At 46.6% G+C, this 27385-nt stretch overlaps 1 protein-coding gene across 1 annotated transcript; it reads right to left on the bottom strand.

Annotated features, from left to right (window-relative positions):
- Positions 1–55: 55 nt before the first annotated feature.
- On the bottom strand, positions 56–26204 carry LOC115360229 (matrix metalloproteinase-15-like). Its single transcript, XM_030052972.1, has 10 exons — positions 25525–26204; positions 22785–22933; positions 19225–19347; positions 18792–19105; positions 17178–17339; positions 12861–13276; positions 11952–12090; positions 5216–5366; positions 3089–3204; positions 56–1427 (listed from the first exon to the last, which is right to left on the bottom strand). Exons 1-10 carry the CDS (start codon positions 25669–25671, stop codon positions 928–930), a joined length of 2217 nt encoding a protein of 738 aa, XP_029908832.1. The 5' UTR covers positions 25672–26204; the 3' UTR covers positions 56–927.
- Positions 26205–27385: the final 1181 nt, after the last annotated feature.

Here is a 27385-nt window from a genome sequence, read left to right as displayed (position 1 = left end):
ATTTGCTGAACTCGGGACTCTTCTGGGCGTTGGCCTCTGGCCAGCAGGTGTGCAGCTCTCAGCCAATCACAGTGATCGATAGCACCGCATCCAATAAGAAGCTGCGAAAATCCCAGACGTGGAAACAGGGCAATAAAATGAGGCGAAAAGCCAAGTGGACGAAGTTTGTTTTTTCCTTAGGATGGCAAAGGCGGAATGCTTTACATTTTTGGGCCGGCGTTTCATTCCGTCGCCATCCTAGGAAATGCAAGCTGCCAGCGGTTAGCTTAGCCAGGGAGGATTTGTGTTTACAGACCGTAATGCCTTTAACGTGCTCTGCTGTGTGGCTGCGTCTACATGAAGGTGCAGGTGCAAGAGTTTTTCAACTTTATTTGTGGAGATGAAGAAGCATCATGACCGTTTGTTTGCCACAGACTTTATATTCTTAATTTTTTTTTTTTAAACCCTATGGAACAAATCCATTGGAAATCTATTGGTCCAAGTCATGAAATATCTGGAAGAGGATTGTGGGCCCCAGCAAGCCTGAACTGTGCATCTAAGTTATGTGGTTTGTCGTGCTGCACGTCACCGAGCGAAGCCGCTGTCTGTCTGAATCCGGCGTTAGCAGCACACACACACACACACACACACACACAAACACACACACACAGAGTGGCTTACAGCGTTTTTATAATGTCGTGATGGAAATGAGCAGGGCTGTTTTTATCTTGTTTGGTAAAAAAAAAAACGGGGCCTTTGCTGCGATGAACCTGCGATGGCTTTCTGAGTCTCGCGCGTTTCATCGATGCTCACTTCCACCACGACATTCATTTTTTAAAACGTCGATGCCAGCCCGCTGTGCCGGACAAAAACGATCCCCGGAGGACGGCGATTGGCCCAGGAGCGCGCCCCCTCTCCCCCCCCCCCGCCGCTCGGAGCCTCCGCGCGTCACACCCAGTCCTGCAGCGAGCGTTTGCAGTGCACCAAGACCCGCGGCGTCTCCTTCTTCTGCAGCGTCCTGAGGATGGCGTAGATGAGGACGAGGATGCACAGGATGAGCACCAGCGGCACGGTCACCATGATCAGGGTCATGACCTTGGACTCGTTGTCGGCCACCGTCACCACCACGTTCACCTCCTTCTCGCCGCCGTCCTCCTCCTGGCCGGTGCCGTCCGGGTTGTAGTCCCGCTCTTCTTTCTCGGCGTCCGCCCCGCCTCCGCCCGGCTCTCGGTGCTCGTCTCGGCCTCTGTCTGACGGGACGACCGGTTTGTCTCTCGAGGGCGTCTTCCTGTCGGGGTCGGCGTCGGGGTCGGCGTCCGGCTCGGGGTCCGGGACGCCCACGCAGCCCATGAAGTCCTTCAGGATGGAGCGCGGGTAGCCTTTGTCCGCCGTCGTCCTGCGGTTGTCAAACCTCCAGTAGTTGCTGCCTTTGTAGAAGTAGGTGTACGCTGCATGAGAGAGGCAGAAAACACATTGTTAACTTGTTGTCGAGTATGATTTTATATTTTATTTGCCTTTTGGGGTTTTGGTCGTTCACACAGCTGCAGGAAACACAGAAGGGGGGGCGGCGGCTGAGGTCATGTTTGAAACCAAGCCCGTGCATTTAACACGTTTCACAGATCCTGCAGCTTATACACACTCGCTCATTTGCAGAATCTGAACTCACTCGCGCTGACGTTTGTCCTGAATAAATAAAAGGTGCTCGGCGTTCGCGGCTTTTCCACAGCGAGGGCCAAACAGGTGGCTTGGCGGGTTTCAGGACGAGATGAAAAGGGGCGCCGCGTCCAAGACAGACAAAAAAATATCCGTTCAGATCGTTTTCCTGAGGTTTCCAGGTTTCCTCGGCACCCCAGTACAATGGGACTGGATGGGTATTATTATTATTATTATTATCTCTGGAGCTTCAGCTGCCGAAAAAGTACAGCAAAAGCTCTTTCCAAAAACAGTGACAGAGATACCAGACGAGGAGTTTCATGGGGAACTATTTCCTTCTGAAGAAGATCAGGAAGCTGTATCTATCCGCCTTTAATTCAGGAAAGAAAGAGCTGCTGCTGCTGGGCTTTTTATGTTCATTTTTGACTGGGTGAACTCCACAAATGAATCCCTAACCCAGCTCCACTGTACTGGAGTGACAGGAGAGAGCAGGAAAGCTGGAAACCTCGCCAAATCACACAGAGCCTGTCTGGATGGACAGACTGCACCGAGGGTAATTGGGAAAATTCATATTTTTTTGGTACTTGGATGAACCTTCCTTTTGAGTGAAGACGTTTTCACGAGATGATCTGGCAGCCGGAGGCGTCGACATGCAGCAGCCTGATCTGCTTGCCGTCACTGGTTGGCTGATAAAAAAGTAGTTTTACGTCAGAGGCCGTTTTTCTGGGAAGCTGAACTTAATTCGACTAAAAAAAACACGTGTCCTCGCTTTTTGGGCATCTTTCTGAGTGTTTAGTGGCCAAACTCACATTTGCTTCCAAGTAAAATAGATGACGGCAGCAGAGAAAAATCTACAAACGTGACCTCATCGTATTTTCTTTTATTCATATCAAATTGTGATGCAGAGAGAAATAAACGCTGTGGGTTGGTGACAAGATGCAAAATAGCTCCCAGTCCTCCTTCTCGGAGGGGAGCGATGGGTGTGAGTGTTTGGCTGCGAGGGAAAGCAGAGGAGAGGCGTTCAGTTCAGTTTGGGTGGAGATGAGATCTGGCTGCTGCCGCGTGCATTAGGACCGCTCGGCCGCAAATCTAATTTCCAGAGGAAGGATGGGCCAAGCCCCAAACCAGAGTCTCATTCCTCCCATCCTTTCTGCCCGCCGCTCCCTCTCTCTCTCTCTCCCTCTCTCTCTCTCTCTCCCTCTCCCTCGTTCGCCCCGTGCCCTTCCATCTCTCTCTGCTCTACTTGCTCCAGCCTAACCAGACTCACATTCCCTCTCTGTCGTCTCGCCGGCCCCATTTCAGCCTCACTGCCCCGCTAACCTCCAGCCTCTCCTCTCTCGTTTCTCCCACTTTCAACACTCAAGAGTCGACTCTCGCGGTCCTCATGGACGGAAGCCATTTTGCGACTCTTTCTCCGAGCGTTTGCCACCGGCTGACGTAAAAAGCCATAATTTACCGGCGTCATCGCTGAGGAAGGCTCCTTTGGGCGAGGCTGGGATTCGTCCCCATCTGCTGATCGGCTTGGGGAAGTCGGGGTCGGTGGTTCGAGTCTCCTCGCTGTACCGCCAGTACCTGCACACAGACAGCACGCGGGGTGCGGCGATAAACATCAACACAAGCTGAGCTTTCATATAAAATGTTTCACATATCTTAAATGCATTTCAAAAATGTGAATTAATGCAGGTTTCCATGAATTACACTATGCAAATAACCCTAACGCTAACCCTGAGAAGTGCAAGTTCAGGTTTATTTAGAGCCGCAGATCCCTCCCTCCCTCGCAGCTGCACAGCGTTTGCATTTGTGTAACATAAGATTGTCATCATCTGATCATCAGATACCTCTAAAACAAACCACAAGGTGTTTGTCAGCGTGCACAAGCACAGGTTGCCGGCTAAATGCCCAACTCTGCCATATTCCCGGCCAGCTAATCTGTGTTTAATGTGACATCTGCGGCTTCTGAGGGTGTGTTTTGTGGGTATATAGACTACTCACAAAAAGTTAGGGATGTTCGGCTTTCGGGTGAAATTTCAGGATGAACCTAAAATGCATTCTAACCTTTCCAGGTGAACTTAATGTGACCTTCTGTAAACTTTTGAATGCACATGTCCAGTTGCTGTTCTCTAACAAGGAGTTTAACGGCAAAATTCACATCAGGTGTTTGATGCTCCAGCTCATCGAAGTCGTATCATTAGGGAACGGCTGCTGGAGACTGGGGTACCTCAGATGGAGTGGCCTGCACTTTCTCCAGACCTGAATCCCATAGAAAACCTATGGGATCAGCTGAGTCGCCGTGTAGAGGCTCGGAGCTCTGTACCCCAGAACCTCAATGTCCTGAGGGCGGCCCTTCAAGAAGAGTGGGATGCCATGCCTCAGCAGACAATAAGTCGACTTGTGAACAGCATGAGACGTCGCTGTCAAGCTGTAATTGATGCTCAAGGGCACATGACAAGTTATTGACACTGACATTTTTTGTTGTGGTATATCCACCACTGTTGTTGGCTTTTGGTTCAAGAAATTGTTTGAGATGAGGAAATCACCAGTGCATGCTTCTACTTAAATGCCCTACTTTCATGATATAATATCACTGTAGCGTGAACTTTTTACATTTTCCATAAATTTCACCCAAAAGCCAAATATCCCTAACTTTTTGTGAGTAGTGTATGTGTATATTTGGTTTGAATTGCAGGTGTGAAAAATTAGAATGAAAAACCGGGACATTTTAGTGTTTTACTGATACCTGTCAGGACTCAGGACGCCCAGTTTGACACCGGGACAACCCCGTGCAAACCAGGATTTAGGTCACCGTATTAAAGCTGTGAGGCAATCAGGTGATTTAAAAAAAAAAAAAAAAAGGCAGCTAGTTCGTGTAGCTCTGAGTTTGCTGTTGTTATGGTTACCTACAAGTTTTATATGAGTTGAATGTGTTTTTGTGTTGATACAGAAATGTGGTATGTTAGAGTTGTCCCGATACAGTTGTCCCTCGCTATAACGCGGTTCACCTTTCGCGGCTTCGCAGTTTTGCGGATTTTTTTTTTTTGTGCAATTTTGCATGCTTTTTTTTTTTTTTTTTTTTTTTTTTTTTTACACAGCGCATTGTGTTCTGCATCCTGATTGGCTAAGGGAGAGCCCGCGCATTGTGTTCTGCGTCCTGATTGGCTAAGGGACTGTAGACCATTGTCAATCAGTCTCCTCCGTGCCGTGTCTCCTGTACAGTACAGAATGCGTTCATTCTATAATACTGGACTTATTTTTCTACGAAGGTTTGAACTTTGAGAGTTTAAACAAGAGAGAAAAGTGAGAAAATGTTAATGCCTGTCTGAGAAAAGTGTATAAAGTGTGTAGTGAGGGGTTTTACAGCCTTAAAACATCTAGAATAATTGTAAAAAATAAAGCTGACGACTTCGCGGATTTCGCCTATTGCGGCTTATTTTTAGAACGTAACTCCCGTGATAAACGAGGGACCACTGTACATATATTTTAACGGACACCATCCAGCCAATCATATTCAAGTACACACAGTGTCCATGGTGTCAATCTTGTTGGCGTGTGTGTGTGTGTGTGTGTGTGTGTGTGTGTAATATACCTGTCTCCTTGGAAGAAGTATGTGTATCCGTTGGGCTCCCACCACACCGCCGTGTCGATCCCGGCCGGAGGAACGCCCTGGCCGTACTCGTGGAGCGGCTGAGGGTAACCGGGCAGCACGTCGGCCTCTCTGAACACCCAGTACCTGTCATCTGGACGGAGGAGAGGAACGAGGGAGGAGTGAGAGGAGAGCAGGGGTGATCTCTGTCTGGAGTCCCATAACTGGGGATGACACACACAACACACTGGCCTCGATTGAGAGGTGAAGCATCGATAAGGAGAGGGAGAGAGAGTGGGAGAAGGGATGGAAAAAGAGAGAAAGGAGTAGAGGGATACAGTAGAGGGTATGTGGCGAGGTCATGAGGTGTGTGTCCTGGGGTTCAGTCGCTCCAGAGGAAAGGAGCAGAGCGACGCCGAGGGAGGAACTCTGACTTTCCAAGAGTTTGTCCCAAGGAAGCCAGAGTCTCCCAAACACCTCTGGAGCCGCGCTGACATTCACACACTTTCCACCCCCGCTGCCAGGACACTGACACACACACTGACACACACTGACACACACACTGCAACACACTGTAACACACTGTAACACACTGACACACACTGCAACACACTGACACACACTGCTGCAACACACTGACACACACTGACACACTGCTGAAACACTGCTGCAACACACTGCAACACACTGTAACACACTGTAACACACTGACACACACTGACACACACTGCTGCAACACACTGACACACACTGACACACACTGACACACACTGCAAACACACTGCAACACACTGCAACACACTGCAACACACTGCAACACACTGACACACACTGCAACACACTGTAACACACTGCAACACACTGCTGCAACACACTGTAACACACTGCAACACACTGCAACACACTGCTGCAACACACTGTAACACACTGCAACACACTGCAACACACTGCAACACGCTGCAACACACACTGCAATACACTGAAACACACGGTCACACACTGCAACACACTGCAACACACTGCTGCAACACACTGCAACACACTATAACACACACTGCAATACACTGAAACACACTGTCACACACTGCAACACACTGCAACACACTGCTGCAACACACTGCAACACGCTGCAACACACTGCTGCAACACCCTGCAACACACTGCAACACACTGCTGCAACACACTGCAACACACTGCTGCAACACACTGCAACACACTGCAACACACTGCTGCAACACACTGCTGCAACACACTGCTGCAACACACTGCTGCAACACACTGCTGCAACACTGCTGCAACACACTGCTGCAACACACTGCTGCAACACACTGCAACACACTGCTGCAACACACTGCAACACACTGCAACACACTGCTGCAACACACTGCTGCAACACACTGCAAAACACTGTAACACACTGCCACACTGCCCAGCCTGCACAGCACACACACTGCAACACACTGCAACACACTGTAACACACTGCTGCAACACACTGCAACACACTGTCACACACTGAAACACACTGCTGCAACACACTGGAACAAACTGTAACACACTGAAACACACTGTGACAAACTGCAACACACTGCTGCAACACACTGCAACACACTGCAACACACTGCTGCAACACACTGCAACACACTGCAACACACTGCTGCAACACACTGCTGCAACACACTGCAACACACTGCTGCAACACGCTGCAACACACTGCAACACACTGCTGCAACACACTGCAACACACTGCTGCAACACGCTGCAACACACTGCAACACACTGCTGCAACACACTGCAACACACTGCAACACACTGCAACACACTGCAACACACTGCTACAACACACTGCAACACACTGCAACACACTGCAACACACTGCTGCAACACACTGCAACACACTGCTGCAACACACTGAAACACACTGTAACACACTGCCACACTGCCCAGCCTGCACAGCACACACACTGCAACACACTGCTGCAACACACTGCAACACACTGTCACACACTGAAACACACTGCTGCAACACACTGGAACAAACTGTAACACACTGAAACACACTGTGACAAACTGCAACACGATGCAACACACTGCAACACACTGCTGCAACACACTGCAACACACTGCAACACACTGCTGCAACACACTGCAACACACTGCAACATACTGCAACACACTGCAACACACTGCAACACACTGCTACAACACACTGCAACACACTGCAACACACTGTAACACACTGCTGCAACACACTGCAACACACTGCTGCAACACACTGCAACACACTGCTGCAACACACTGAAACACACTGCTGCAACACACTGAAACACACTGTAACACACTGCCACACTGCCCAGCCTGCACAGCACACACACTGCAACACACTGCTGCAACACACTGCAACACACTGTCACACACTGAAACACACTGCTGCAACACACTGTAACAAACTGTAACACACTGAAACACACTGTAACACACTGCAACACACTGCAACACACTGCAACACACTGTAACACACTGCTGCAACACACTGCAACACACTGCTGCAACACACTGCAACACACTGCTGCAACACACTGAAACACACTGCTGCAACACACTGAAACACACTGTAACACACTGCCACACTGCCCAGCCTGCACAGCACACACACTGCAACACACTGCTGCAACACACTGCTGCAACACACTGTCACACACTGAAACACACTGCTGCAACACACTGGAACAAACTGTAACACACTGAAACACACTGTAACACACTGTAACACACTGAAACACACTGCAACACACTGCAACACACTGCAACACACTGCAACACACTGCTGCAACACACTGCAACACACTGCAACACACTGCAACACACTGCAACACACTGCTGCAACACGCTGCAACACACTGCAACACACTGCTGCAACACACTGCAACACACTGCTGCAACACGCTGCAACACACTGCAACACACTGCTGCAACACACTGCAACACACTGCTACACACTGCAACACACTGCTACACACTGCTACAACACACTGCTGCAACACACTGCAACACACTGCTGCAACAAACTGCAACACACTGCTGCAACACACTGCAACACACTGCTGCAACACACTGCAACACACTGCAACACACTGCAACACACTGCAACACACTGCTACAACACACTGCAACACACTGCAACACACTGTAACACACTGCTGCAACACACTGCAACACACTGCTGCAACACACTGCAACACACTGCTGCAACACACTGAAACACACTGCTGCAACACACTGAAACACACTGTAACACACTGCCACACTGCCCAGCCTGCACAGCACACACACTGCAACACACTGCTGCAACACACTGCAACACACTGTAACACACTGCAACACACTGTAACACACTGTAACACACTGAAACACACTGCAACACACTGCAACACACTGCAACACACTGCAACACACTGCTGCAACACACTGCAACACACTGCAACACACTGCAACACACTGCAACACACTGCAACACACTGCTACAACACACTGCAACACACTGCAACACACTGTAACACACTGCTGCAACACACTGCAACACACTGCTGCAACACACTGAAACACACTGCTGCAACACACTGAAACACACTGCTGCAACACACTGAAACACACTGTAACACACTGCCACACTGCCCAGCCTGCACAGCACACACACTGCAACACACTGCTGCAACACACTGCTGCAACACACTGTCACACACTGAAACACACTGCTGCAACACACTGGAACAAACTGTAACACACTGAAACACACTGTAACACACTGTAACACACTGAAACACACTGCAACACACTGCAACACACTGCAACACACTGCAACACACTGCTGCAACACACTGCAACACACTGCAACACACTGCTGCAACACACTGCAACACACTGCAACACACTGCAACACACTGCAACACACTGCTGCAACACGCTGCAACACACTGCAACACACTGCTGCAACACACTGCAACACACTGCTGCAACACGCTGCAACACACTGCAACACACTGCTGCAACACACTGCAACACACTGCTACACACTGCAACACACTGCTACACACTGCTACAACACACTGCTGCAACACACTGCAACACACTGCTGCAACAAACTGCAACACACTGCTGCAACACACTGCAACACACTGCTGCAACACACTGCAACACACTGCAACACACTGCAACACACTGCAACACACTGCTACAACACACTGCAACACACTGCAACACACTGTAACACACTGCTGCAACACACTGCAACACACTGCTGCAACACACTGCAACACACTGCTGCAACACACTGAAACACACTGCTGCAACACACTGAAACACACTGTAACACACTGCCACACTGCCCAGCCTGCACAGCACACACACTGCAACACACTGCTGCAACACACTGCAACACACTGTCACACACTGAAACACACTGCTGCAACACACTGTAACAAACTGTAACACACTGAAACACACTGTAACACACTGCAACACACTGCTGCAACACACTGCAACACACTGCAACACACTGCTGCAACACACTGCAACACACTGTCACACACTGAAACACACTGCTGCAACACACTGGAACAAACTGTAACACACTGCAACACACTGTAACACACTGTAACACACTGAAACACACTGCAACACACTGCAACACACTGCAACACACTGCAACACACTGCAACACACTGCTGCAACACACTGCAACACACTGCAACACACTGCAACACACTGCAACACACTGCAACACACTGCTACAACACACTGCAACACACTGCAACACACTGTAACACACTGCTGCAACACACTGCAACACACTGCTGCAACACACTGAAACACACTGCTGCAACACACTGAAACACACTGCTGCAACACACTGAAACACACTGTAACACACTGCCACACTGCCCAGCCTGCACAGCACACACACTGCAACACACTGCTGCAACACACTGCAACACACTGTCACACACTGAAACACACTGCTGCAACACACTGTAACAAACTGTAACACACTGAAACACACTGTAACACACTGCAACACACTGCTGCAACACACTGCAACACACTGCAACACACTGCTGCAACACACTGCAACACACTGTCACACACTGAAACACACTGCTGCAACACACTGGAACAAACTGTAACACACTGAAACACACTGTAACACACTGTAACACACTGAAACACACTGCAACACACTGCAACACACTGCAACACACTGTAACACACTGTAACACACTGACACACACTGACACACACTGCCACACAGCCCAGCCTGCACAGCACACACACGTTTCTCCTCCTCTGTTCACTCATGCTGAAATGTCGACTCATCGGATCAAAGTTTTGAAAAGACGCTCAGACTGTCTCTCTTTGCTCATATCTTTCTAACATCACAGCTTCAGGGTTTCTGGTCGCTGGTCAGACTGTAAGGAAACAGTCTGAAGACTCTGCCTTGGCCTCTGATCACTTCCCATCAAACCTTCTGACACTTTGACACTAAATTATTAATTAATAAAATAATCAGTTCTCGACAATGAAAATAAATCTTACTGGGCACAGTGTGGTTGAGAGACTGTTTACGACTCAGTGCTGAACTGTGATTCTTTGTTACTGGTTCATCTACAAAGTTTTCTGCAGGACTGTCCAGCCACCTCGCAGAGTTCACGCAAACTGTGTTGAACAAAATCACCCCGTTTGCAGGAAATGCAGGAAAAATGACAACAGAAATCAACTGCATTGGAAATAAATGCCAGTTCATGTGATGGAAAAACACGTGAAACCCTGAGAAAAGGCCTCGCTCGTCTTCATGGTTTCATCCTAAAAGTGAAAGCAAAGCAGGCAGTCAATCTGGAGCAGAGCAGTGCAGGAGAGGCTGATGCAATCTCACTCTGTGTGTGTGTGTGTGTGTGTGTGTGTGTGTGCCTCTCTTGCACTCTCTCACTCTCTCTGTCTGAGCTCAGCAGGTTGGCTGCAGCTGCCAAAGCCCCCGGGTCCTGCTCCAAACACTCCCAAAACTCAGATATGCAGCAAGTATGCAGATAAAGACGTGCATGCCTGCAAAGACATGCACTTCATACTAACACTGACACACACACACACACACACACGCACGCACACACACACAGACTCTGAAACACACATGCATGCAATCCACAGGCATTTGCATAACTGGGTATTTGTATGAGAATACATGTTTTTCTTTGTATACACCAGAATGAAAAGGATTTTTCAGATGAAAATGAAAAAGCCAACGCCCGCCCCCCCGACCCACAGTCATGTTCTGGAGAGTTTAAGCAGTGAGCATATTTGGCCAGAGGATTCTTTTTAATGGCTAATTCTAATGTTTTAAATATTTAACTGAGTGTGTTGATGTGAGCGTGCCAGATATGGAGAGTTATAGCTGTGTTGAATTATTACCATCTCCTCTTAAATCACGCTGGGATGGAAAAAAAAAAAAAAAAAAAAACGCTGAGTTCGCACTGTTCCCTTTCAGTCTGACCAGTTCAAATCAGAGCACAGATCTGAGTTTCTCTCCTCGTTTTTGTGTTTACGGAGAGCGAACGCCAGCGTGGCCCCGCTTCCCCTGCAGGTTTGTTTAAAGGAAAACTAGCAGGGGGACAAACAGTGGAAGTGGACCGCCTCTGGGTTGTTACCCGAGGTGCTGCCGTTCTGTAAGAGGAGGCTTTGACTCGCTCGTACCTTTGAAGAAGACAAATTTGCCGTCGTGGCGTTCGTAGGCCGCGTCGATGTCGCTGGGCAGGCCGATCCAGAAGACGGATATGGGCATGGGATAGTTGTCCAGGACCCGGTTCCTCCGCACCCGCCAGAACCAGCGCCCCTGCACGCCAAAAACAAAACAAAGAGGGCTGTTTACTTTGCCGCTCGCCTCCTGCACCGCAGCGCGTCTAATTCACGGTCCTCCTCCAGTTTCCCGGCTTCGCTGTCATGACCCGCTCAGGTCAGGGGCTGTAAACGTGAAGTCATGCTGAGTGAGCGCCGCTTGATCCGCAACGCGTGGAAAACTAAAGTTTACAGCCCTCCATTCCCAAGCCAACTTTTAAAGGGGCAGTTCACCCAAAACAAGCACCCAAAACAGGTGAGGAGTGCCTGGGAGTCTGTTTGCCTCGTCCTGGGCAGATAGATTGATCTTGCAGGTGTTTTTTTCAGCAGTAAATAGTTCCAAATAGAGTTGAAACAATTAGTCAATTCACAAAAAAAACTAATCATGTATGACTGTGATAACTGACCAATCATTTCTGGCATTTGTCATGTACAAACAACAAACATTTGGTGATTGTCGACTCAGAAACGCTAAGAATCACTTGATTTTCTCCGTTTCAAATCAGTACAAAATGGAAAAAAACAACCTCTGCACACGAGTCCTCTTTCTGCAGGTGTGTAGAAACAAAAATAGACAAAATGTAGAAAGAAAGGTATCATGCACACTGCTGTAGCTTAAAAAAAAAAAAAAAAAAAAGACTGGAAACCTCGCCGAATCACACAGAAACTGCCTGGAGGGACTGACTGCACTAAGTGGGAAAAGAGCCAGTTTGTGTTTGGGTGAACTGGCCCTTTAATTCCCCAGCTGTACCGCTCGCCGGCTCTGACCTTGAACACGAACATCTCGCCCCTCAGCATGGTCACCGTGTCGAAGTCCCCGTCGCAGATGTCGGGCGCCTGGTGGTCCGGCTTCTTGGGAGGGCGGGGGGGAGGCGGCGGCGGCGGCAGGGGGGCGTCCTCTCTCACCGACGGGGTGGCGGGTTCCGGTTGGGCGGAGGTGGGGGCGGGGCTTGGGGGGAGTGTGGACGGGGGAAGCGTGGAGTCGGGGCTGGGCTCGGGCGGCGCCGGGGGGTCCGGGTCGGCGTCGGTGGGGCTCGGAGGCTCGGGGGGGGGCTCGGTGGAGGACGGGAGCGTGGGCTCGGTTTCAGGCGGCGAGGGGGAGGTGGGGGGTTCATCGTCGGGCTCGTCGTCCGGGACGGGCTGAGGAGCGGAGGTGGGCGGGGCTTCGGTGAGGAGAGGCGGACCTGAGGAAGGAGAGAAAGTGCAGCTTTAGCATCACAGAGGTTTGAGGTTACACGAGACGTTTGGTGCCTTTTTGAAAAACATGAAATTCACAGCGCCGTCGAAAACGTCTTCCGCTGTCCACCTGAGACACGGCTCCAGGTGGCACATTCTGACAATTTTGATTTAAGACTTATTTTAATACACTGCCTTGTGCACATTTACACCGTCTGGCCTGCTGCAAGTCGGTTAACGCTGCATTCACTTGAACTCAGACGTCAGAGTTCTGCAAATTCCCAACCTGTGACAACACATCGTTCATGGTGTCAAATCAGGAAAAAAAGGATTCTCTTTTTTTTGGTGTTCCCCGTGGAGGAAAACTCAGAGTTTCCTCTTCTTGCTGAACTGACCCTGTGGACGGCACATTATGACACTTTGGGAAACTACAAGGTCCAAGTTCCCCTGAATGCAACATTAGCAATAGAACAATGTGGGTTTATACAAAACGTGTTATCATAAATGTTGCGTAAAACATGTTAGAAAGCACAGTTTGCAACCATTTTCAATTTCAGAATCAGAATCAGAATCAGAAATGGTTATGATATTGACACAGGACCTTCAGAATCAGAATCAGAATCAGAATACTTTATTGATCCCCAGGGGGAAATTACTTTTCGTTACAATAACAACTCCCACTCAAAGTGTGAAGTAAAAAGAGCAAATAGTCAAGAAAAATAAAGAAAGGAATATAAATATAAATATATAGAGAATAAAAAGAAAGAAAAAATATATGTACAAGTGCAAACATGGACAGGAGTTATTGCACTATAGGTTATTGCACATAAGTATGGTATTGAATATGGATTATTGCACAGGTTATTGCACATAAGTATGGTATTGAATATGGATTATCAACCCCGAGATGTAAACTAGCGGTGTTTGCTTTCGGGTTTGTGTTTATTAGTGTAACCATGACAACAAAGGTCCACCAACCTTAAGCTCAACCTAACCCTAAGATTAAGTGTTTTTGATGCTTAAACTTCACCAAACTGTGACCGTTTTGATGACAGCGCAGCACGGCTCGTGGTGCCGCCGGTAGGGGGCGCTACAGCAGAAAACCCCCCCTCCTGTGTGTCAGAACAGAGGGGAGGAACAAACGGCCTGTGTGCTCGTGGGGGCCGGAGGGCTCGTCGCCCCGCGTCGGGTTAGAAACGATGAGCTCTAAAAGACGATTTGCTTTCATCCTGTTGCGCTGAATCTGAAACGCGAGAACAATTTGCATCAGAGCTGAAACAAAGTCCGGCCGCCTGCCTGCGTGGCCATTACACATATTTCAGCTCTCTTGCTCTATTTCTCCTTCCTGACTTTTTTAATTGGCTTCACTTCCCCTCTCTGTATCCTCCCTCTCTCTCTCTCTCTCTCTCTCTCTCTCTCTCAGTATCTCTCCCTCACACAAAGGAAATGTAATTTTCCGTCCTGAGCAGCAGCTGTTAGCTAACAGGCCCGGCTGCTTGGGAAAAATCTGCCCTGCTGGTTGCTATGAGAGCTAAAACACACGTAGAGATAGACACACACACACACACACACACACACACACACACACACACACACACACACACAGAGGCCTGGTTATGTAATGTGGACGGACAGCTGACAGGTTCAAAGTGGTCAGACATACAGTACAAAGTGACACCGGACCAAAAATAGGGGCTCTATATATAAATGTATAAATATTGGACCCTGAGCGTTGGCTGTGTGCAGCCCATAAATCACATGGACAGATTCGCTATCAGCAATATTTAACTTCAAATATTCCTCGGAGGAAAATGGAACTCGAGGCTCCATTTCTTTCCATTTTTTTTTTCCCAGGTGATGTGTAAAAGCGACGTCTGGGAAACAGAAAGCGGCGGCGCTGCCATGAGTCCAAGCGGCATAAACAAAAAAAAAAGAAAAAGAAAAAAGAAAAAGAAACCCCACGGAGCCGCCGGGATGTTTACTTCTCACTGGGTTTATGCTGTTTCCACTCGTTTGATCCTTTCTTTGTGTGTGTGTGTGTGTGTGTGTGTGTGTGTTTCCCCTGTGAACAAACACCGTCTGCAGGATCGGGTCAATGAGAGGAGCTACTGCATATTTCAGCCCCAAACATTTACGTCTGAATATTTACAGCAGAGCCTCTCACATCTCGTTTGGGCTCGGGAGGAGCAGCTCTGGTCAAAAACACACGTCTGCTTTTTGTGCAGCATAAAAAAAAAAAACAGCAGAGACAAAAAAAAAAAAAAAAAAAAAAACATGAACCTTTATTAGAAAAATATGTGATGAAGAAAAAAAAAGAACGAGAATTCCTGGAAAAACCGCAAATATTTTCTTTTCAAGGTCATGGAGATAGAAGAACAGAAACACACACACACACACACACACTCAATGTGATGCCAAGTGACAGTGTGATGTTGAAGTTTAGACTAAGAGCTTTAATTGGAGCCTGTCAAACACACTCAGACACAGTTTCCCCGCCGGAGGAGGAAGACAAAGCGCCTGTGCCGATCGGTGTGCGATAAGAAAAAACAACTCTTTGTTTTTGTCAAAGAGGAGCCCAAACAAAACAGCGGCTGTGAGAAATGAAGGCTTTGGGACTGAAATCCATCTCTGACAGGACACACACTGGATTAGAAACACACACACATACACACACGCAGGGTGACACAAGCACGATGTCATCTCTGTCAGCTAACAATACAATCTATTCATCGAGGGAAAGGATGACAACATCGTGCCGGCATGCGTGTTTTGCACAAAGTCCGTTGGAATAGTGTGTTGCATCACGCCCTATGTGTGTGCATGTGTGTGTGTGTGTGTGTGTGTGCGACACGTTCAAATGACAGCCGACAGTCTGCTCTTTGACCTCGTGGTGATTTCGAAGCCGAATCGTCAGAAAGCTGCAGCTCGGCTCGCTGACCTCTGACCTCAGGAAGGGAGAAGCTCCTCCAAACAGAGGAAACTTCTGCCGCTCGGATTCTGCAAAGCGGCCGGTGGGGCTGTCGGAGCGAGGGGGCGGGTTTGGGATTTTTTTTTTTTTTTTTTTTTTTGGGATGCGTCGACCTACTTTTTCCCAGTTCTGATCCGATTCCAATGCGTGGACGGCGGCTATCGGCCGACACGAGCACCAACCTGACACCAGAGCCCTTCTTCTTCATCGTCATTATTATTATTATTATTATTATTACTGTAACTGATGTCAAGCTTTATGTCGGTTCAAATCCCAAATAAATTATCCGTAATTTTCCATCGGATCCCAAGTTTCTCTCTGCTGAAAGCGCACCAGCCTGTGCTTGTTTAAGAAGCTTCTTTTTTGTTTGCTTGTTTGTTTGTTTGTTTTTATTATTATTATGTGCATTAATAATAGACTAATTGCTGTTGTTGGTGTTGTGTTAAAGGCTGAACTGAATCAAATCGAAATCATGTCTTTGCAAACTTTGTGATACTGGCAAACATCACACACTGCAAAAACTCAAAATCTTACCAAGAATATTTGTCTGATTTCAAGTCAAAATATCTCATTACACTGAAAATAAGACATGATCACCTCAGAAATCACTTGTTTTTAGACAATTTTCTTGTTTCATTGGCAGAATTTGCCAGTGGAAAAAGTGAAAATTCACTTGAACAAGTGAAAATTGTCTAAAAACAAGTTATTTCTTCGGTGATCATGTCTTATTTTAAGTGTAATGAGATAGTTTGACTAGAAATAAGACATTTTGACTTGAAACAGGACAAATATTCTTGGTAAGATTTTGAGTTTTTGCAGTGTATCGGTGTGCAAAAAAAAGAGAGTTAAGCGAGATTTACACCCTGCTGGTACTGAAACAGTGTGTGTGTGTGTGTGTGTGTGTGTGTGTGTGTGTGTGTGTGTGTGTGTGTGCTCCTCACCGTAGATGTACTGAATCCCCTGCACGTCGTCCTCGTGCAGCGTGAAGTTGTGTGTGTGGATCCACTGGTAGAAGGGAGCCATGATGGCGGCGGGGTTTTCTGAATGCTCCAGGCCCAGGGCGTGGCCGAGCTCGTGGACAGCCACCAGGAACAGATCGATACCTGGCACAGATAAAGAGAGAGAGATCAAACTTACTCACACGCTGCAAAAAATATAGTTTCATTATGTCTTTGTCTAAAGTTATTCGTGCTAACCACAGGTTTGACAGGGATTTGGAACGAGGCTGAGCTTTAATGTACAGAAACAATATTCATCCCTGTTTATAACGAGTGCACTGTTCGTTAATCTGTTTTCAGTGAGGCAGCCAACTAACTAGCCTGTGTTAAAGCAAAAATGAAATGCTTAGAAATAAGAGATTCTTAAATATACTAAAAACTGAAGAGCACACTTGTCTTTGCCCGAGTGTCGCAGCGAGTCCGCTTGTCGGAAAATCAAAGTGCTTGTTCAAAGTTTGCATTTTAACTCTGCCTTCATGTGGTTCTGTGTTGTTGGGATAAAAATGAGATAAAAACTCTTTCCCCCGTGGCTAAACACGCGCAGAGAGAAGCTGCAAATACAGAGAAAGCCTGCGGTCGGCTGGCCAAGAAAGAACCACGTGCAGATTTCTCTCACATTCATAATCTGTGCCCTCTAATTACCAAACCGTGCCCACAGATTAGTAATCTCTGCCCTCGGATCAGCAGCCTTTGAAGCTTCCCTGTTCCCTGCAGAAACACACACACACGCACTGCAAACCCAAAGGCACCGATTCATAATTTACGGGCACATTTACAAATCCACATGCATGTGTTGGTAATTCAGCGGCACGGATTATGAATGAAAGAGCACAATTTATACGTCACAGATTTGTGAATTGAGATTACAGATTTACAAATGGCTCTTTTTTTCCTCAGCTGATCGCAGGCGGATCACAGCATTAATAATGATAAAACAGTTCAATAAACAAAAATACAGAACTGTTGTATGGTCACAGCACATGAAAAGGAGCAGATTAATGTAAATAATAAAAAGGATGTCACAGTACACTGCAAAAAGTCAAAATCAAAAAGTCAAAATCTTTTTTTTACTTGTGACACAAGTGAACAAGTAAAAATTTGCTTGTTCCATTGGCAAAATTTGTTTCTTGTTTCAAGCTAATTTTCACTTGTTTCAAGTAGATTTTCACTTGAAACAAGTGAAAATTGTCTAAAAAGTTATTTCTGAGGTGATCATGTCTTATTTTAAGTGTAATGAGATATTTTGACTAGAAATAAGACATTTTTACTTGAAATAAGACAAATAATCTTGGTAAGATTTTGACTTTTTGAAGTGTAACGAAGAATTGAAACAGTAAAATGTATCAATTAGAAAAAAATGTAGCGCTGGTGTATACTGCTATATAGAATGTAAACAGTTCTTTTGTTATTATGATTATCTAATAAATGTGAATATGACTGAATTTGATAGGCTGGCTAACACAGGTGTGGCTGATGGGAGGAAGCAGGTGACGTGTGATTGGCTGAGCTCTGACAGGTGATTGATGAGTGACAGGTCAGGCTGAACGAGCGACTGACCTGCCTGGTCCCGGTTGTCCAGCGTCCACGGCTCGTCCGCGTCAAAGTGCGTGTCCCCGCCCATCCCCGGCCCGGGGTAGTAGGCGTGGGCCAGGGAGCCGCCCTCGCCGTCGAACAGCGACATGTCGCCGTGGAAACCCGAGGCGAACAGCAGCAGGATGTCGGCGAGCGGCGTCCGGCTGCTGTTGCCGTTCTCGGCCGGGAGCTCCTGGAAGGTGAGCGGCGTGACGCGGCTCCAGGCGCCGAAGGCCCGGCGGATGGCGTCCCGCGTCCGCTCCTCGCCCAGGGAGGACGGCACGAGCTGCGTCATGATGCTGAGGCACAGGACAGAGGGCGTTTGAGAGAGGACACAGCTTCTAATCATCACCATCATCACCATCATCACCATCGCCATAATCATCATCATCATCATCACCGTCGCCATGCTGCACACCTGTAGGTGATGTGGTCCTTGTCCCACTGCTGTCCCGTGAGGGCGTAGCGCCTCTTTCTGGCTCCGTCGCCCGGCTCCTCTGGTTTTTTGTCAGGGAGGCCACAGCGAGGCCGACGCATGGCCCTGTGCAGCCACACACACACACACACACACACACACACGCAAACACACACACACACACACACACACACGCAAACACACACACACACACACACACACACACACACACACACAGAGTCATCTTTCCATCACTTCAGATGACCTGACATTGATTTACATTCATTTCCTGGAGATTTCTCCTAACCCTAACCAGTACCTGCCTAACCTTAACCTTAACTTAACCTTAACCTTAACTTAACCCTAACCTTAATTTAACCTTAACCTAAACTTAACCTTAACCTTAATTTAACCCTAACCTTAATTTAACCTTAACTTAACCTTAACCTTAACTTAACCTTAACCTTAATTTAACCCTAACCTTAATTTAACCTTAACCTTAACTTAACCTTAACCTTAATTTAACCCTAACCTTAACTTAACCTTAACCTTAATTTAACCCTAACCTTAATTTAACCTTAACTTAACCTTAACCTTAACTTAACCCTAAAGCTAGCTTACCTTTAAATCAGGTCTTCACCCTTAATGATTTTTTCAAAGGGGACATGCAACATGACTGTGTAAACAGATTTACATCCCCACAACATTAGTAATACCTGGTACACACACACACACACACACACACACACAATAATAGCGAACTGAAACTAAAAGCCGAAGCTAGGCTTGAAAAAACATTTTAGTCGACTGAAATAACATTAAAAACTAGACGAAGACTAACTGAAATAAAGTTGTGTGCTTACAAAACCAAATAAAATCAACTAAAATCAAATTTAAAAAACAGTCAGTCAGGCTCAGAACATTACACTGCAGTTTCATTCATAATCATATTTAGATGTTATAACTTACATTTTAAAATCCTGTTTCACTCGCTGCAGAATTTTGTCTGTTTAAAATAGCTGATAATGAGCATCTAATGAAAGTCTGAACGCCGCGGTGGCTGTGAATTCAAGCAGAAATTCTTGACACAAATTTTTCTGCAGGCAGTCGAAACAGGAGGCTGAAATCTGTCTTAACTGAGGGGCTTCAGCTTTTCTGGTTTGAAATCCACAAAAACGATGATGAACTTCAACATGTTGGAATCCACCTGGAGCAAAGATCCACTGAGAAGCTGACAGCCGGTGGCGTGTAGCGCGTGGCGTGTAGCGCGTGGCGTGTAGCGGCATGTTTTCCAATCATATTTTTCTTAAATTGTCTCAGTTTGACTGCAGGGGCGGCACGAGAAACCTCCAGCTGAACCTCCCAACGGGATTTGGAACAAAAAAAAAAAGTGTCTGCTATGAACATAAAAGAGAATAGTCAGAAAAATATCAGTGTTGAGGGTCTTTTTTAGGAGTTGCTCCCAGCCAATCACAGCGCAGCACGGTGCCAGATCGATAGCATGTATGACATCCAACAGGAAGCAACGAAAATCATGGACGCAGAAAAAAGGAAATCTAACGAGGAGAAACGCCGAGCGGACGAAGCTCGGTCCACAGGCGGTTGGCAGATGTGAACCAGAGGTGTGATGGAGCATCATGAGCAAAGACGCCTGTTTGTTTTTAACAGTGCATTCTGGGAATTTTCCTACAGGAGCTGAAATTCCAGCACACTGGGTCGATTTTTGGAATTGGGACATCCTGGAAAATACGCTCATACGTCAGAGCAAAAATAATGATGCAAACCCGATTCGTCAAACAGCTGCAGCGCCTGGAGGAGCCGCACTAAAGCCAGCCAATCAGAGGCATCTGCAACAAACACGAGGTGTGACGTCAGAGCGAGCAGCCAATCAGATCAGATCCGTCTCAGCTCTGCTTCTGAGGTTCAAATATGAAAACAAAAGGCTTTGCCATGACCTTTCAGCCACTGAATCCTCAGCCAGTCGTTCATCCACCGTGTACAGAGGTTAGAGAGGCTCCCTGCGGTCTGTGGAGCAACTACATGTTTCTTAATATTCCTGAATATGTCTCAATATTTGTTGTGAATTAGATCTAGAATCAAATTTCTGGTGCAGACAGAGCTGCCGTTGTTGTTCCTTTATGTAATGTTCCTGTAAAAAGTGCTATATTCACTGCATGTCATAATAAAACTCAGTACAATATGTGTGGATGTGACGAAGCCTCCTTACTGCAGAAGGTTAATGTCATGTGCTGCTGATGCTGGGGGAAAACTGTACCTCTGAAATATGAACTTTTCAGAAGACAATAAGTTTAAGCTGCATATTTTTCACTTTACCCAACTGGTTTCATAAAGAGACGCAGACAGAGAGCTAAAACCACTCAATCTGGAGTGAACGGGTTTTCACCAGGTAGCGACAAAATGCAAAATGAAGCTGAATCATTAAACTGACAGTAAAACTTTGGGCGTCGATCAGGAGTGAAACAGTCTGCTGGGCTTCAAGACGCTCACGCTGCAAAACGAGACGAGCCGCGCCCGGCCGCTGATTTACGACGGGCCGCCGTGGGAAAACCATACAGAGCCTCGGGAGGGGGGTGATATTCTATAGGGAAAAAAAAACTTGAATATTCTCTGAGATTAAAGTGGTAAGTTTACGAGAAAAAAAACTCACAAATTTATGGGAAAAAAACTTGAAAAATCTGAAATAATAAGGTCACAAATTTACAAGAAAGAAAACTCTTTAGTCTCTTCAGTAACGAGGAAATCCTGGTGATTTGAGCCCAGAATCACAATCTTGTCATCAGGATCTGGACTTTGAAGAGACCGTTGTGACTAATTGTTGAATGTTTTTTTCTCATAAATTCCAACTTTAATCTCAGAATTTCTAGTTTTTTTTTTTTCTCATGAATTTGTGAGTTTTTTCTCATAAATTTCTGACTTTAATCTCAGGGAATTTCTGAGTGTTTTTCTCGCAAATTTGTGACTTTATAATCTCAGGATTTTCTGTTTTTTTTTATCTCTTTAATCTCAGAGAATATCCAAGTTCTTTTCTTGTGAATTTACAACTTTAAACTTGGGAATTCTCGGAAAATTACCCCCCATTTCCCGGCTCTGTAATTTTTTCACTCCCTATAATGGCCCTAATACGCCGTCATAACAAGGTGCTGTCATTTTTTTTTTTTTTTTTTTTTTGGGGTGGACCCACCTCCTCCTCATCCTTTTGCCTCCTAAACCCAAGGGGAAGAGAAGCTGCTGATTTCTGCAACAACACACTAATTTTTGATTTTTTTCTCATAATTTTTAAGTTTTTTTCTCGCAAATTTGTGACTTTATAATCTCAGAATTTTCTCTTTGTTTTCTCACTTGGCTCTGTAATTTTTTTGTCCCTACAATGGCCCTGACACGCCGTCACAGACTGAAGACTTCCCAGTTGACTTCTCAGGCTCGGCGGTGGAGCAGCAGAAACATCCTGACCTTTTCACACACGCCTGTGTGACGTCGCATCGCGTCTTGGAGGAAAGAGAGAAAGTTAAAGCGAGCGTGGCCGAGCACGGAGGGGCGTGTACCTGACGGTGGCGGCGTCCATCTCGCCGGTGACCTCCAGGCCGTAGAAGCGCTGCATGTCGCTGATGGCTCGGGTCAGGATCTGAGCCGACTGCATGGTGGACATCTGCCGGCTGGCCTGGGACAGGTACCCGAACTGACGGAGCCAGGCCTGGGGGGAGGAGGGGGGCACACAGAGAATCACTGAGCAATGCATGCTTTATTTGTTTTCAAATCACTATTTAGTCTGCAAAATGTGAAAAATAATGACAAAAGCTCAGGGGAAGCACCAAATTATTTAAATAACAAACCTGTAAAAGAGCAAGATGTTTAGTCTAAAGCTTGGGGGATTTATCTGCTGTGACTGAGACTGGGTTTAAAAGTATGAGTTATAACATAGTATATAATTATATAATGATGAGTGGAAGTGCAGTGTATTGTTCTGAGCCAGTGACTTAACAACTGAGCCTCTTTAAACTTTGGCGAAACGGATCCTAATGACAACCACAAGTTATTCTGAAATAAAATTTAAAGGGATCCTTAGCGTCGCAGCAAAATTTCAGTCCCTGTAGAAGTATTATAGCAGATTTAAAGTGATGTAATCTGAAACAGTGCTAACTATAAGGAGCTAAATCTTAGGCACCGCAGGAATCCTTTCAGCCCCTATAGGAATATTAAAGGGCTGAAGCTGACTATTAATTTCATTGCTGATTCATCTATTTATTCTTTTTTTCCAATGAAGGCGGCAAAAAAAATGACAAAATGCTATGTAAAGGGATCTGAGTCCAAAATGATGTCTGTAAACAGCTTCCTGAGTCTGACCAGCAGCAAAAAAAAAAAAAAAAAAAAAAAAGTATTAATTAAGTAATAAGATATGAACAGAGAAAGGGAAGAAACTCAATGACTTTAGTGAAGCCAGAATCAGAAAATGTTTGGTATTTTTACTGGATAAATGACTAAAACTATTCATCATCAAAATTTTAAGTGAAATGAATTGTTCAGCACCAATAAATGTGTGTGTGTGTGTGTGTGTGTGTGTGTGTGTCACACACAGCTGTTAGCGCCGGAGGGATTCAGGCATTCCTGGAATGAGCCACCGACTGAAAGCTGCGAGAAACATCTGTGAGTGAAAAATAAAGTGTTAAACGGAAAATGAGGAGGAAAAAGAAAAAAAAAAAGAAGGTAGAGACAGAGAGCAGGAGGCTTCAATTAACAAACACTGAGGAGGAGAGGAGAGGAAACAAGGAGAGGAAACAGGAGGGGAAAGGAGAGGAGAAGAGAGGAAACAAGGAGAGGAGATGAGGAGAGCAGAGGCAGGGAAACCAGGAGAGAAGACAAGGAGAGGAGAGGAAAGGAAACAAGGAGAGGAAACAAGGAGAGTAGAAGAGAGCAGAGGAGAGGAGAAGAGAGGAGAATACAAGGAGAGGAAAAAGGGAGAGGAAACAAGGAAAGGAGAGGTGAGAAAACAAGTGGAGGAGGGGAGAGGAGAAGGGAGGAAACAAGGAAAGGGAACAAGGGAAGGAAACAATGAGAGAAGAGGAGAGGAGAAATGAGGGGCTGAGGGAAGTAAACACAGGTGGAACTGAGAGGAGATGAAATGAAAAGGGAGAAAGACAGAAGACAGAAAATAATTTTCTTCATTTCCTGACAGTAAACACACCGCCTGTCAGCTCTGCTGCTACTCTGCATGTGTGTACCTCAGGTGCTGCTGTGTGTGTGTGTGTGTGTGTGTGTGTGTGTGTGTGTGTGAGTGCATGCATGTGTGTGTGTGTGTGTGTGTGTGTGGAGCCACGTCACTGAGCTCAGATCTGCTCATTATGAAGCCTCGTCAGGGGCATCAAGGGCCCCTTCACACTGCAGGATCACAGGGCTCATACTTTAGCACATGTCTGTACACAAGCCAAGAGCAACACACACACACACACACACACACACACACACACACACACACAAAGAAAATCCTTTGAGATAATCTGTGCACAGAAAGGCAAGTCTGGACCGATGTGTCTGTCAGGCCATCATCAAGTTTTGCCTCGTCTTTGCCTCAGTTAACAGTGCAGATAGATAGATAGATAGATAGATAGATAGATAGATAGATACTAAAAAATAGTCAATAAGCAGACGGCGATTATGATTTTGACAATTAACTCATCATTTTCCAGTTGCTGATTCCAGCTTCATTAAGATGCTGAGACCTGCTGACTTCTCTCTGCTCACACAGTTATGAACTTCAGTTGTTTTTTTTTTTTTTTTTGGGGGGGGGGGGGGGGGGGGGGCAGCTGCTCTCAGGAAGCAATGTGAAGTCATCTGTTAACTTCCCATGAGGCCTTGGGTTTTTCTTTTTTCACTTTACAGACAAAATACTTAACCCATTAATCGAGGGGAAAAAGGTTAATGGACAATGAAAAACCATCAGCTGCAGCACACGGATGGATAGATAGATAGATAGATAGATAGATAGATAGATAGATAGATAGATAGATAGATAGATAGATGGCCATGTGTGTGCAACATGTTCAGCTGTGATGCACCATTTGGAAAAAAAAAAAAAAAGGGGTCACAGGGTCAAAGCACACACACACACATCCCTGCCCACCTGCTGGGTTCAGGCCGGTTTGTTTGTTATTGAGTCACTGATGAGAAAGAACTATAATATTAGAAATGTCATAAATAAAGGACAGGGTGAGCGCCTCGCTGCAGGCTGCGGGTCAGACACCGTGAAGGCATGCAGGGTAAAGTTTGCGGTGTGAGCTGCAGACGAACCTCAGCGCTGAAGCCGTCCTCCTCCTCCCCGGCGGCGGCGGCGGCGGATGCGCACAGGAGCAGGATGAAGGACGCGGACAGGACAGAGATCAGGACGGCGGAGTGCGTGCGGGCTCCCGGACAGGAGCGCCTCTGCCGGGATGCCATCTCTGCCGAGCAGCTGCGGAGATGAGGCGGAAAAAAAAGCCCAGGGCCGCTGCCTCTGCCTCGGCTACACAACCAGAAAAGTGCCGTATGTTCCTCTTTGTCCCTCTCCGAACCTCAGCTCCCCATTTTCGGAGCCGGCGCGCTGTTTAGAAGAAGCCCCGCTCTGCAAAACTGGTCCAAAGTTCACAAAACAGCTCGGAGCCTGAGCGAGTCCAAGTCCATTAATAATTTTCCATGAATTGAAATGATCTTAATCCATTCCCGACCGATCAAAGTGAGGTTTTTTTTTTTTTTGAGTTCGAGACTATTGTCCCCTACAATAATGTTAATGCAATAAATAATTCCTTCATGCAGAGGACTGAGACCCCAGCCAGCGGGCATGTGACGAAGTCCTTGCCCCCTTTCCGTCGTCCACAATGGCTGATCAGCAGAGGAGGAGGAGGAGGTCCTGCAACAAGTCTCCTCTCAGCCCTGATGCAAACACACACACATACACACACACACACACACACACACACTCTGAGCTCAATGATCAGGAGATGGAAACTGTAAGAGGCTCAGCAGTCTCTGAACATCCTGCAATAAATACTGCAGGAGGAAAAAATGAATTATAAAAAAATCCCCTCTTTGGAAGTCTCACATCCCAAATCCCTTTGCACTGCACTGCACCAAATAGCCTTCTCATGAATTTAGAGCAGGGAAAGTATTATGTAACTATCTCAGAGACCAGCTAAGTAGTGGTGAGTCTGATGAACAAAAGATTTCCTTCCCTCCCTTCCTCCCCCTCTTCTTCCCTCCCTCCCTTCAATAAAGCAGAGCCACATGAGAGGGCCAGAGGAGGGAAGGCTCATGTTGCCATCTGCTGATCGCTGCACACAACTACAGCCAGGATTCAGAGACACTGAATATCAGCGGATGACTTGGATGATCAGAAATTAAATCATTAGAGATCCAAAAAACCAAAGGAGTTTCACCAGAGTGTCCATCATCCTCATGTGTTCTCTGTTGGAGAACCAAACACAGACAGACTGCAGACACTTAGGCACACACTTGAAGATTTTTTCCAAGGAAGTTTTGGCTGTTCCCCTCAATTGTCCAATCTTAAGCTTCCTGGGAGTCTTAAGGAGCTCACATGCAAAGTGTTAGTGTTCCTAGGACTTACTGGGACTCTTAAGACAAAGTCACACATTTTGTCCTTAGTCCTGTATAAAAAGAAGCAGCAGAAGAACATGTTGTGAGCTGTGCAAGTTGCCATCTCCTAGAAACCAAGATTTAATTGTCAAATGTGACATAAAGCACAGATAGACTCAACTTTAGTGTGATATATTCTCCTACCACAGAGAGCGCTGCCCGGTGTGTCCCATGCTTGGATCATACTTCAGCAGCCTTGCTTTGAGTTGCTGTCTGTGGATGTTCTCAGTCATGCAGGTCATGGTTATCCACATAGAGCTGCACTGAGGTCAACTGGATTTGTTTATGGATTCTTGAAGACGTTTCACTTCAGATCCAAGAGGCTTCTTCAGTTCTGACAGACGGGTTGGGAGTCCCAGGTGTTTAACCTGCACGGTGATGTTCTCCAGGTTGATGAAACCTCTGGATCATTGGTGTTCCTCCCTGCTGTGACGACCATCCTGAGAGTCAGTGGAGTCACCGGACTCTAGGAGTGAATGACGATCGGATTCTCAGACACCATCCATCTTCAAACTACAGCACT

Source organism: Myripristis murdjan, chromosome 6 (assembly GCF_902150065.1).
Source record: "Myripristis murdjan chromosome 6, fMyrMur1.1, whole genome shotgun sequence".
NCBI classification, from domain to species: domain Eukaryota; kingdom Metazoa; phylum Chordata; class Actinopteri; order Holocentriformes; family Holocentridae; genus Myripristis; species Myripristis murdjan.
This window is presented reverse-complemented; position numbering and strand designations above follow the sequence as displayed.

What these genes read in the sequence shown, in the direction of transcription:
- LOC115360229 (XM_030052972.1), bottom strand. Translation starts at nt 25,671, where the DNA reads ATGGCATCCCGGCAGAGGCGCTCCTGTCCGGGAGCCCGCACGCACTCC. An exon ending in AGGACGGCTTCAGCGCTGAG is followed by an intron (nt 22,934 to 25,524) that starts GTTCGTCTGCAG and finishes TCCTCCCCCCAG; the next exon opens with GCCTGGCTCCGTCAGTTCGG. An exon ending in AAGGACCACATCACCTACAG is followed by an intron (nt 19,106 to 19,224) that starts GTGTGCAGCATG and finishes CCTGTGCCTCAG; the next exon opens with CATCATGACGCAGCTCGTGC.